This window comes from Pseudochaenichthys georgianus, chromosome 12 (genome assembly GCF_902827115.2).
Source record: "Pseudochaenichthys georgianus chromosome 12, fPseGeo1.2, whole genome shotgun sequence".
NCBI classification, from domain to species: Eukaryota; Metazoa; Chordata; class Actinopteri; order Perciformes; family Channichthyidae; genus Pseudochaenichthys; species Pseudochaenichthys georgianus.
The window spans coordinates 6,009,987-6,022,657 of NC_047514.1; the positions used below are offsets into that span (position 1 = coordinate 6,009,987).

General features: G+C 43.0%; 1 protein-coding gene across 1 annotated transcript in view; it reads right to left on the bottom strand.

Annotated features, from left to right (window-relative positions):
• The window catches only part of LOC117456532 (probable flavin-containing monoamine oxidase A), a 114,529-nt gene that overhangs the window by 27,575 nt on the left and 74,283 nt on the right, over positions 1-12,671 (bottom strand). Inside the window, 2 exon segments of the mRNA XM_071205079.1 lie at positions 12,065-12,118; positions 12,120-12,224. Coding sequence (XP_071061180.1) covers positions 12,065-12,118; positions 12,120-12,224 — 159 coding nt within the window.

A 12,671-nucleotide genomic window follows, 5' to 3' on the forward strand; every position in this document is an offset into this window, starting at 1 on the left:
GTTCAAAAAACCAAACGGTTCGAGAGGCATTTTAATATCGGCAATTACGCCAGATACAACTGGATGACCGGATCAACCAGGGAACAAAAGCTGTACTGCTGGGATTGCTTGCTTTTTGGAGCGGACAGTGGGTCATGGGCCAAAGATGGATATTCTGATTTAGGAAGTTTATCCAAATCAGCACATCGCCATCAGAATGCTTCAGGTCACCTCAGAGCTACTATTCGGCTTAAAACATTTGGGGACACCAGGATAGAGCTCCAGCTGGATGAGCAACAACGCCGGGGTGTCATCATTCATAATGAAAAGGTGAAGAGGAACCGAGGAATTTTGAAACGCCTCATAAATTGTGTGGTGTACTTGGGCAAGCAGGAGTTGCCGTTCCGAGGTCACGATGAGAGTGTAACTTCATCAAACAAGGGGAATTACATAGAGTTGCTGGATTTAGTGGCAGAATATGACAGCGACCTGCACACACACCTCGCCACATCAACAGTCTTTACCGGCACATCTTCAAGGATTCAGAATGACCTGATCAGCGCTGTCGCAAGTGTAATGACGGATAGCATGAAAGAGGAGCTGAGGAAGACACCTTTTGTCGCGGTCATGTTGGATGAAACGACAGACATTAGCAACGTGGCGCAGATGTCATATGTGCTTCGATATGTCACTGACGATGGGATAAAAGAGCGTTTCTTCAAGTACGAAGATGTGACAGAGGACAAGCGAGCAGAGGCCATAGCTACACGGCTGCTGGAGTTCCTGAGGGAGAGTGGCTGTATTGACAAAGTGGTCGCGCAGTGCTACGATGGAGCAGCTGTTATGGCCTCTGGATTGAATGGGGTGCAAGCGAAAATTAAGGAAACAATTCCACAGGCCCTTTTCATTCACTGCTATGCTCACATCTTAAATCTCGTGTTGTCAAAGGGAGCTTCTAAGATAAGAGAGTGTAAGGTCTTCTTCTCCCACCTCTCTGGCTTGGCCACCTTTTTCAGCCGCTCAGCAAAGCGCACCAAGCTACTGGATGATATTTGCCAGCATAGGCTTCCACGGGCAGCTCCTACTCGCTGGAGCTTTCATTCTCGCTTGGTGTGCACAGTGGCAGAGAAGACCAGGGAATTGAGAGAGGTAAGATAATAATAACAATGAACGTAATGGAAATATTAACAATAATAAAGAAATGATTTAGTGTTGGAAACTACCCACTCATAAAAACATGAAGGTAAAGAACTATGCTAGTATTACATTAAATGAAAAGCTAATCTTAGTGTTTACTGGAGGTCTATAGTTGTTTTTTCTAAACTAAGCATTACTCTCGTACTAGGTGTTCGAGCACATCGTAGACCATCACTCAGAGTTTGATGACGAAACTGTTCATTGCTCTGATGGATACATCACCCTCCTTACCAGCTTCGATTTCAGCTTTTGGTTGAAAACCTTCCACGCTATCTTCTCCTACTCGGATGTTGTTTTTGAAATACTTCAGAACAAAGGTTTTGATATGCAGTTCTGCTTGGCCAGAGTGGATCAGCTACAGCGACAAATTGAACAGGAGAAGGGGAACTTTGACAGCGTCTACGATGAAACCCAGGCTTTGGTTGGCCCTCCGCGCGGCCGTGGAGCTCAAGGAGACGTTCGTGCACGGTACAGGGAGCTCCATTGCAGCGTAATTGACAGCCTGCTAACCCAGATTTCCAACCGTTTCAGTGACCACAAAAAGCTGGAATTCCTGGCCCTTCTGGACCCGCAACAGTTCGGGCATTACTGTAACCATTTCCCAACTACTGCCTTGAACAGTTTGATGGAGAGCTATGGCGGATATTTCGACCAGCCTCGACTGCACACGGAACTCGCCGTGATGTACGGCATGTCTGACATTTTGGGGAAAAGCCCAGCTGACATTCATCAGTTTCTCCTCAAAAAATGACTGAGTGAAAGCATGAAACAGGTGTACACCCTCTCATGCATCATCCTGACAATACCTGTGTCCACTGCCTCTGTGGAGAGGTCCTTCTCTGCGCTGAAGCGCATAAAAAGCTACTCGAGGTCCACGACTGGGCAAGTCCGACTGTCAGACTTGGCCTTAATTTCGATTGAGAAGGAATTGCTGATTGCTTTAAAAGCAAAGGATCAACTGCATGACGACGCCATCAAGTTCTTCATCCAAAAGGACAGGAGGATGGACTTCGTGTTTAGGTGATTTGATCATCAAAGGTAAGCCAAAGTGATTTTCAATGCGGGCTGCCGTGCCGACTTAATTGATTTGTAATTGTTACTTGGCTGTGGGTGCCCTGTCATGATAGGTGTTTATATAAATGGTGTTGTTTTGTGTGGTAGAGGAGGGTCGCTGTCAGGGTTCGAGTATGGCAGCCAATGGGAGCTGAGCTCCCATAAGGAGGGGTCTGAGCTCCCACGGACGCAGTGAAATCATACATCTTTGGGGGTCGCTAATACATTACCAATACCAACAATCATTATTTTAATCACAAATAATGCATGTGTCAATGTAAAGAGTATTATTTACGTTAACGAGGTAAATAGGCTAAAAGAAAAACATGTTTTCCAAATGAACTACGCATCTCTTGAATGACAATATGCCTGCGCTGCACCTCCAAGGTGCGCAATACATTATTGCGCAATCTATGTCTGTCTGTGTGTGTGCTGCGCGAGCCGAGATGATGTGTGTGTGCGTCGTCTTTTCATATTTAAGTTTGTAGCAAGTAGAAGGCTGCTGTGTGTGTGTGTGTGTGTGTGTGTGTGTGTGTGTGTGTGTGTGTGTGTGTGTGTGTGTGTGTGTGTGTGTGTGTGTGTGTGTGTGTGTGTGTGTGTGTGTGTGTGTGTGTGTGTGTGTGTGTGTGTGTGTGTGTGTGTGTGTGTGTGTGTGTGTGTGTGTGTGTGTGTGTGTGTGTGTGTGTGTGTGTGTGTGTGTGTGTGTGTGTGTGTGTGTGTGTGTGTGTGTGTGTGTGTGTGTGTGTGTGTGTGTGTGTGTGTGCGCGCGTGTGCACGGGTTAATTTGCGTATTGCACCCTGGGCCGCTGTTTTGATATTCCGCTGAAGAAGTATACTATAGGCTGTGACGTAATAACATTTTTTTTTTCAAGGGAAGAGGGGGGGGGGGGTCAGAGGGCCTAGGTAGAAAAGTCACGGCTCGCCACTGATTGAAACAGACCACCAGCCCCTCGTCACCATACTAAAAAAGCCCATACACACAGCACCTGCAAGACTACAAAGAATGATGCTACGACTACAAAAGTACGACATCACTCTTGTGTACAAATGTGGAAAGCAAATGTTCCTGGCTGACACTTTGTCGCGAGCTCCCTGCAGCTCCACAGTTCAGCAAGCTGAAGAAGAGGACAACTTCGACGTGATGACTGTTAACTACATATCTTCTTCTCGCTTAGAAGAGTTAGAGAGGCACACCGCTGAAGACATGACTCTGCAAACACTCAGCACCACTATCAGACACGGGTGGCCCGCTAAACAGCATAATCTTCCACATGCCATTAGACCGTATTTCCCTTTCAGAGACGAACTGATTGTTGAAAATGGAGTCATAATGAAGGGTCACAAAGCAGTTATTCCTCTGTCACTACAGAAAGAATACATCAGCATCATGCACAGAGGACATCCTGGCGAAGAAGCTACAAAGCGGAGAGCACGTGGCATTGTTTTCTGGCCAACTATGACAGACAACATTCACACAGAAATACAGTCATGCTCTGTGTGCAACAGCACAAAACCACACCAGCAGAAAGAACCACTCCATCTGCATCCAGTTCCAGACCTGCCGTGGTCAACTGTAGCAACTGACATCTTTGAGTGGCACAATCAGCAATACTTAGTGCTAGTGGACTCATATTCAGGCTGGTATGAGATCGACATGCTTCGTGATATCACTGCAGCAACAGTCATTGCAAAGCTGAAAAGACATTTCTCAGTTCATGGAACACCTCACACCCTCATGTCAGACAATGGGAGGCAGTTTACTAGCCAGCGCTTTAAAGACTTTGCTTCACAGTGGGACTTCACTCATATTACCAGCAGCCCTGAGTATCCCCAGTCCAACGGGCTAGCTGAACGAGCTGTGCGCAGTGCTAAGCAGCTCATGGAGAAATCTCATAGAGATGGAACTGATGTTTTTCTCAACCTATTAAACATCAGGAATGTACCACGTGACGCAAAATTAGGATCTCCTGCACAGAGACTGATGTCGAGACAAACACGTACAACACTCCCAGTCTCGGTGAAGCTGCTTGAGCCACACATGCGTCATCCACAAGAGGTAAAAGCCCAGCTTCTAAACAAGAGGCTGTATCAAAAACAGTGCTATGATAAGTCAAGCCGACCACTACAACCTTTGATGGAAGGACAGGTTGTTAGGATGCAGACCCCACAAGGTTACAACAGGACTGGAATGATTCAAGAGATTTGCAAGGAACCCCGGTCATACGTCGTCCACTCAGACGGGAAGCTGTACAGAAGGAATCGTAGGCACATTCTGCCTGTAGCTGAGCCCGTCCCGTCACACACCTCCACAAGTGACACTGATCATCAGGACACAGGACTTGAGTTCACAGATTGTAACACACAGGAATCACTGAACAGTGAACACATGAGGGCTGATGTTCCCACAGCTAAACTGCTGCCAGACACTCCTGAGAGTGTCTACAGGACACGCTCAGGCCGTGCTATCAAGCCTAATCCCAAATACAGAGACTGAAACTTTGTCATGTATGCATAAGCATACCACTCTGAGAACAATGACTCTAAACTGTTAGTTCACACAGTTATGCCATATTGAGGCCTAAAGTTTTGTTGCATAGTGCGAATGTATTCTATTCTAGTAATCTACTTGTTACGGTAGTAATTACTGAGTTAAATGCTGCACTCCTTCTTTGAGATAGCCTCTGTGTTCATCAGTTACTAAATGCACACATAGTTTGATAATGTGTACATTTGCAGCATCCTGTATGTTCTGTCATATGTGCTCAGTATAACAGTTTTGTTCACTACTGTAGGAAGAGCTAAAGAAAGGGGATGTAGAGTATTCACATTTGGTCTCTTTGGTCCTTCTGCAGACACCGTACCGGATGTAGGGATCTACATGCGGCACACGAGTAGTGTTGTGATAACTACCAGGTGTATGTATGTTGCTCCGTTACTATCAAGGTTATTAAACCAAGTTCTATAACAAACATGACTCGTTTATGAGAACATCAAACAATAATAATACTTTATTCCGAGTGTTCTTGCTTTTCTCTTTGAAAGTCATCACATAATGGCATTGTAATACACGGTTTGGCTGCATTAAATATTACATATCTGCCCTAGATATGTATTTATAGAGCCCTGATCAGAAGACCTTTTGACAAACTGGAAGAGATGCCGCCAAAATTGAATACGTGACGTGAACCATAAATATATCAACAATTAAACAACATCTTCCATTTCTTTTCACACAATACGTCTCCTTGCAGTATCAACACTAATTCGGCTGACTTTTATATTTGATCCAATTAGTAGATAGTCTGTATTTACACCATAACGGTGCACAGCTGATCGAAAGGGACTTTTTTGTAGTTTTTAAAGATATTACTGATTTTCTGAACTACCTTTCCAACTCCTCATGCAGTTGACTGTTACAGGTCTATACAGGTTCATGGTACAATGCATAAGCTTCACATCGAGAGACTGAAACTGTATTTTCCTTTACCGTTCTGTTTTAAACTCACAATAAAGTGAATAGTCATATTATGTACGATATTATGTTTTATTAACTAGACCACTGGTCTAAACCGCACCTCCTAGTGGTTAAAGCACGTTATTGAATGTAGTTGTTGAATAAGTTATATTTATTTAGTTATTGATGAAAACATTTAAATATTAAGAGTAGCCTACATACAAAATAGGGGTCAATGATAGAAATATAGAATGGAAAATATCTAGAAGATACTGTAGTGATCTCTACAATAAAACAGTTTAGTGCAGGACGTCCAAAGATATTAACAGGAGGATGTGCAAAACAAACAAACAAACTGATAAGGCTGAATTTTACTCAGGTGTAACTAAAGTCTGATTTAAGGGTTGTTTATATTTTTTATATTTCATTAATCAGAATCTGCAAAGTAACAAAAATAAATGTAGTAGAGTAAAAATACCAGGTTAACCTCTGAATTGTAGTGGAGTAGAACAAAGTAGTACATGCTGCTGTAACAAAAACATTTCCCAACTTGGGATCAATAAAGTATCTTATCTTAAGATGATCGATGGCTACTGCCATATTTGCTAAATGTGCATCTGAACCTTGACAAGTGCATGTTTCAGGCTTATCAATTAACAACAGGAGGGGTCACAGACATAAGACCAGCTGTTAAATAAAGCTCTTCTGACCTTAGCTGTCATGTGGGTATATTAATGCTGCCCATTATGGACACAAGCAATTTTCACCCATGTATTAATTATATGTTTTAAATTTGATAACACCAATGTGTTTCGTATCCCCTAAACCTCCAGGGATGTATACAGTTTAATACTGGCAACTTCTAATTGTGGGAAATACGAAAACGTCTTTTAAAACTACATTTCCCAGTAGAAACGTGCCATAGAACATGTTGCGAAACACACAATAAGCAGCAAGTGTAATTCTGGGGGGGAGGGCCGGGCTGGACCCGTCCAAGTCCAGTTTTGGATAGTCTGGCGTGGTTCCATTCCATTTCAAAGAGCTGTTTGACAGCGTAACCTTGTCGCACTGCCACTCCAATATCCAATCACAGAGCTTGAGGGCTAATCACGGGGTTTGTAAAGCAAGGCGGATGTTGTAGTCCCAAACGATAGCTGGGGATTCTGGGTAGTGTAGTGTCTTCGGAAACTCTGTCGTGTCTAAACTCCGAAAAAACAATTTGTTTCTCCGAATCGAAGGTTAAAAACACAAAAGCATTGTACACAATTTAAACCAATAAATATTGTGTAATTAACAAGGATAAACTGATGTTTTTTAGTGGATGAGTAATGGAGATATCACTGCGTAATCATTTTGACAGTGTGGGGAATACTTCCGGTTTTATTATGAAAACTTCGAGACCGGAAATACTGTTTTCACCCACGCTAACTTTACATGGAAGCTGCCCCACACGTTCTCCTGGCGAGACCTCAAATCATCTTCGTATATCTATCAAACTGTAGATCCTACACATCCACTGGACGTGGATTATAAAAGTACAATATACACTTCTCGCTAGAAATCTAATAAAAAAGCATTTTAATGGCCAAACTATTCCACAATTTAGGATTTTCTAGAGAGGGTTATTTGTGAATAAACGACCCTCCGGAGCGTTTGCAATCGACAGGAGCATGTTGTTTCTTACACGACCACTAGAGGGGCTACACTTTAAAACGTGTCTCTGGGTCGTATTTAGCTGCTGAACAATCGACCTATATGGTCGTTTTTTGTAGGAGGACAGGCTGCAATAAACCTTAGAAAATCTTGAAATCTTGAATGGGATGTGCAAAATAGTCATTATATACAGTCTTTAATTAACTATTAGTAGAGAATAACGAGTAATGAATATACTTTATAGGGATCCTATTAATATCTAATAATAAAAATAATGAAATTCAATAACATGGTTTAACCACTAGGTGTCCCTTTTATATCAGCTGTGCACCTTTATGGTGTAAATACAGCCTATTTACCAATTGGATCAAATATAAAAGTGAGCCGAATTAGTGTTGATACTGCAAGGAGACGTATTGTGTGAAAAGAAATGTAAGATGTTGTTTAATGGCTGATATATTTATGATCCACTTCACGTTTTCAGTTCCTCATGTTTGTCTAGAAGTCTTCTCATCAGGGCTCTATAAATACAGAACTACGGCAGATATGTAATATGTAATGCAGCCGAACCATGTATTACAATGCCGGTATGTGATGACTTTCAAAGAGAAAAGCAAGCACACTCGGAATAAAGTATTATTATTATTTTTTTAAATGTTTTCGGTCTGTTTCCGGTATTTGTTAATGACGATGTGCTGTGAGATGTGAGACTGGAATTGCACAAGGGAAAATAACGTAGGCTATCTTTCGATGCGGATTTTGTTAAACTAATATGTTTGCGCTGTGGACCAACACTATACATTGACGGGGAAGGGTGTAGCAATAAAGATAACACCATTAAACAGTTACACAACATAACAGAAATAATATCGATAGCAGCGTCCCTAGCAACCACCTTGGTAACAATGAAAACGTCGCGATTTCCTGAAGTAATCTTCGTAATAACTAGCAAACTAAAGATCATGTAGCCTACATCCACTGCACACATAATCTGAAATAACAACTCATATTTCTCGCATCAAATGACATCAAAACTCATTTTAATGGCCAAACTAACTTTAAAATAGGCATTTTCCACCGAGAATAAAACGAAGTTCGGCCATGTTTTCTTTTTCTGCAGGGAGAAATTTGAAGATCACGTGACATAGACGCCAGCCATTGGAATGAATGGTGAAAAAAAACGGGGTTTGTCAAACACATGAGAGGCTTCTCAATACTCAAATTTCCCCTCCTCGACTCCCCTCCTCGAGACTTAGACCCGCCCACAGGAGATGCGAGCGGAGGACCGAGGAGGGGAACCGAGGAAAGAGGAGGGGAAGCAGCAGACGTTTAAAGAAATGAGAACTCCTCTCCTCTGAGCGGTCATATTAAAGCGACGTCCGTTCATTATTACGTGGCAACAGCTGCATCAGCTGTCGAGTGTTTTGTCATATTTTATAATCTCTGTTAGATCAGCTGAACATTGTTCCCCCACATATTTACTTTGAATTCATTGAGAGTGCGGTATAATGAGACAATACCAGGCTACAGATGCGGACACACACACACAAATATATTTATATAAATATATGCAATTTAAAGTATGAGAGCACTCTCATAATAACGTAACACAATCAGAGACTGGATATATCCCCCCCCCCCCCTCTCTCTGGTCGCTGAAATGGGGAATTGAAATTACGGGCCAAAAGTTGTATTTGCAAGTATTAAAAGTAAGGACATCAAACCAACTGAGACCCGTCTGTCCGCGGCATCTGCGCACTGTACAACACACACCTACACACTGTACAACACACACACCTACACACTGTACAACACACACCTACACACTGTACAACACACACCTACATACTGTACCACACACACCTACAGCTGCTAAAGCATAATCAGGCTACAGCCGCTGTGTATTTTATTATGTGAAGCACTAAATGGTTTTAGAAAAATATGGACTCTTTGTAGATATCTACTAAACTAAAGCAAATAAAGAGAGTAGGTCTGTTATACTGAGTGATATATATTTTACACACTGCTCTGCTTTCTGCAGGACCTCACAGCTTTTCTCACTGTAAACATCGCGTTGCGATGAGAGCAGGTTCTCAAATAATATCCAGGGGATGCATGCAGAGCTGTCATTGGCTGAGATAAGTCCGGCCGTGCGTCACGCCTCCACCGTTCCCGGAAATGCATCCGCGGAGGAGCCGTGGAGGAACCATCAGTGTATCCTCGGTTATAGCTCCTCCAGAGAGCCTCCTCGATGCTCGATCCTCGGTGTGCATTTAGAGAAATGAGACGTCCTTCAAAATGGCGCGCCGAAATTCATTTCCGGGTCACTACCGGAGGACCGAGGAGTCGAGGAGGGGAAATTTGAGTATTGAGAAGCCTCTATGGTGTAGTCCAGGGATCACCAACTACATTTGTCCAAGGGCCGAAATGTAACCAATAGACACTATCGCGGGCCAGCCATTTTTATATAGCCCAGAATTTTATAAATAGTATTCAGATTACTTTTGGAATACTTTATTTTTCCATAACAGATGGGTATGTTTTGGTGAACAGGAGACACTTATTTTACTATTTTCATGGCTTATCAAGAACTCAAACACAACATCTTGGTGTCATTCTGGACAGCTCTCATCTGCGCCCCACATAAAAAACATCACCGGACTGCTTTCTTTGTACTGTCTTAAAACCTTTCCTTGGAATATGTTATGCGTTGTAAGGTGTCCTTGGGTGCTTTGAAAGGCGCCCCTAAATAGAATGAATTATCATTATTATTTATTATCTGAAACAATGTAATAACTTTTAAAACTTTTTCCAGTCACTTGCCCCATGCCTTCAGCAGCAGCAGGCCATTCACTTTGATTTCATCCCGTTATGAAATGTCATCATTTCGACAATAAAGAAATGCTACATAAACGTTATCTTGCACATTTTATCTAACCATCTCCGTTTCTAACTTTCAATATATTTTAAAAGAGATCTCTCTCTCTCTCATCTGCGTGCGGGGGCGGGGCCTCACAGACACGCTGCATCTCTCTCTCGCTCACAGACATGCTGCAGTGCTGTGCAGAGTGCAGTGAGCACACAGTTCTGCCGGTAATGAGGAAACTTTTCCACCAATAATTCCAATAAGTATTCCAAAATGTATTCACTTCAGGTTACAAAAGTAACTGTAATCAGATTACTCGTTTTTCAAAAGTAACGCCAGCTGAATACAGTTAGCCTACTTGATTTTTGTATTCTGAATACGTAACGCCGTTATGTATTCCGTTACAACCCAACCCTGCTTCTAGGCTACTGTCCCGCAGCTCCCGCCTCTCTGTTGGACTCTGTCGCAGCGGGGCTACTGCTGTGGTGCGGAGCGCATTAAACAGACTCTTCACAACAAAGGATCACTTCTTCTTCAGGGGAGGGAAGGTTTCGCAGTACGCAGTCTACTGTCCCGCAGCTGCTGCCTCTCTGTTGGACTCCGGTACTGCACCTTACTCACGAGACGTTGTAAACAAAGAAATGGGTGGGGGGCGAACGCAGTAACCACTCCGCCAACGCCACAGTCACCCCCGTCGTGCGGGCCGGATGAGAATGTCTGGCGGGCCGGATGTGGCCCGCGGGCCGCCAGTTGGTGGTCACTGGTGTAGTCCAAACGATAGCTGGGGATTCTGGGTAGTGTAGTGTCTTCTGCCATCCTTTACTCCGAAAACATATTTGTTTCTCCGAATCGAAGGGGAAAAATACAAAAGCATTGCACACAATTTAAACCAATCAATGTTGTGTAATTAACAAGGATAATCTGGTGTTTTTTAGTCGTAGTGCAGATATCACTGTAAAGTCAATCGACAGTAAGAAGAATACTTACTTCCGGGTGTACAATTCTCCGTTATCCAATGGGAATGGACGCTCACATTGCCTTTTAAGGGCAGCCGACACAAACGAATGCCGTGCTTCCATGAGCGTCAAATCCCGCCGCAGATGGGAATACATTGCAATCAGTTGAAAGCTATTTGCGTCCCTTTATGACGCTGAAGGAGCCTAGGAGCGTCACAACTGGACGCCACGGACACTGACCAAACGTCGCTCCTGGACGCTTAGGGAGTGAGAGTGTGTTGGCACAGTAGGTAAAAGAAGGCTTGCAATAATAATTTTTAAAAAGCAGACATTAGTAATAAGACAAGTGAGTACACAACCATGGCTAAAAGAGATTTGTAGTAGCAATTCAACTTAGTGACATAATGGCAATTACGCTCTCCTTTCTTTCAGTGGATCACTTTTCTTTCACTTTCCTTTTTTCTGAGTAAAAGAAAACCCAATTCTGGATCCTTTTTGTTGTTTAACGTGAAATACACTGCACAGCAGCTTTTGATATGAAGAAACGATATTCTCCCCCTCAGGAGATTATTAGTTTTCTCCTGAAAGTGAGCAGCGTCTTCATGGTGTGTGACATAGCGCTTATCTAATATAACTCTGTTGGATAACCCATAATCCTAGCCGTCCTGCCTTTCATTTTGTGCGACCAGTTTCTATCCTTTATCGACGTAAATATAAGAACACCAATAATCTAAAAAAACTATATCCTAATTTCTGTGGGATGGATTAACATGACATTTATAATGAATCACAATGGAAATTCAAATCAATGGCACAGCTGTGATTAGAAATGTTGTTTACATTATAGATAAGTACTAATGTGTATACTAATGAGTGTATCTGCTTGCCACATTGATAAGACATTACCTCCTTGGAGCTCCATTGTGAAGCCTGCTGGCCGGCAATGAAGCCCACCAAGACAAGCATTACCGCTGGGGCTGGTGGCGTCAAAAGTGACACAGAATGGACACTCGGTGGAGGATCCTGCCAGTATTTCCCCTGAGAAGCCTTTCTCCCTCCAAAAAGCCTTTAAAGAAAAAGAGGAAGTTCACACTGTGACGGAGCGGATCACATGAGTGACTGACTCCGCCACTGACAGCCGACACAGGCACACACACGCAGCAAACATTTCAGAGAAATGACGGAGACGCCTCACTTCCGTGTTTTAAGCAGGTTTTAAATTCCTGCTATGAACCATGCAATTTCTTATTTATTTTACGTTTGTTAATTATGGGGAATGATTATGTTAAGAGGTGGTTAACCTGTTTATGTTTGGGTCGGATTTTTATGTTGAAATGTGGTTTGGAGTTTAATTGTAGTCACCTGTTGACGGTAAACCTGGGGGGAGGGGCTATGGGTTAATAAGGGACGGGGTTGGCCCTGGAAGGGGAACTCGGGGAATGTTGCAGAGAAGGCAACAGCTGAACACGTTTACTCTCCGGGAGTGATGGACGGTCTGATTTGGACGTTTTTT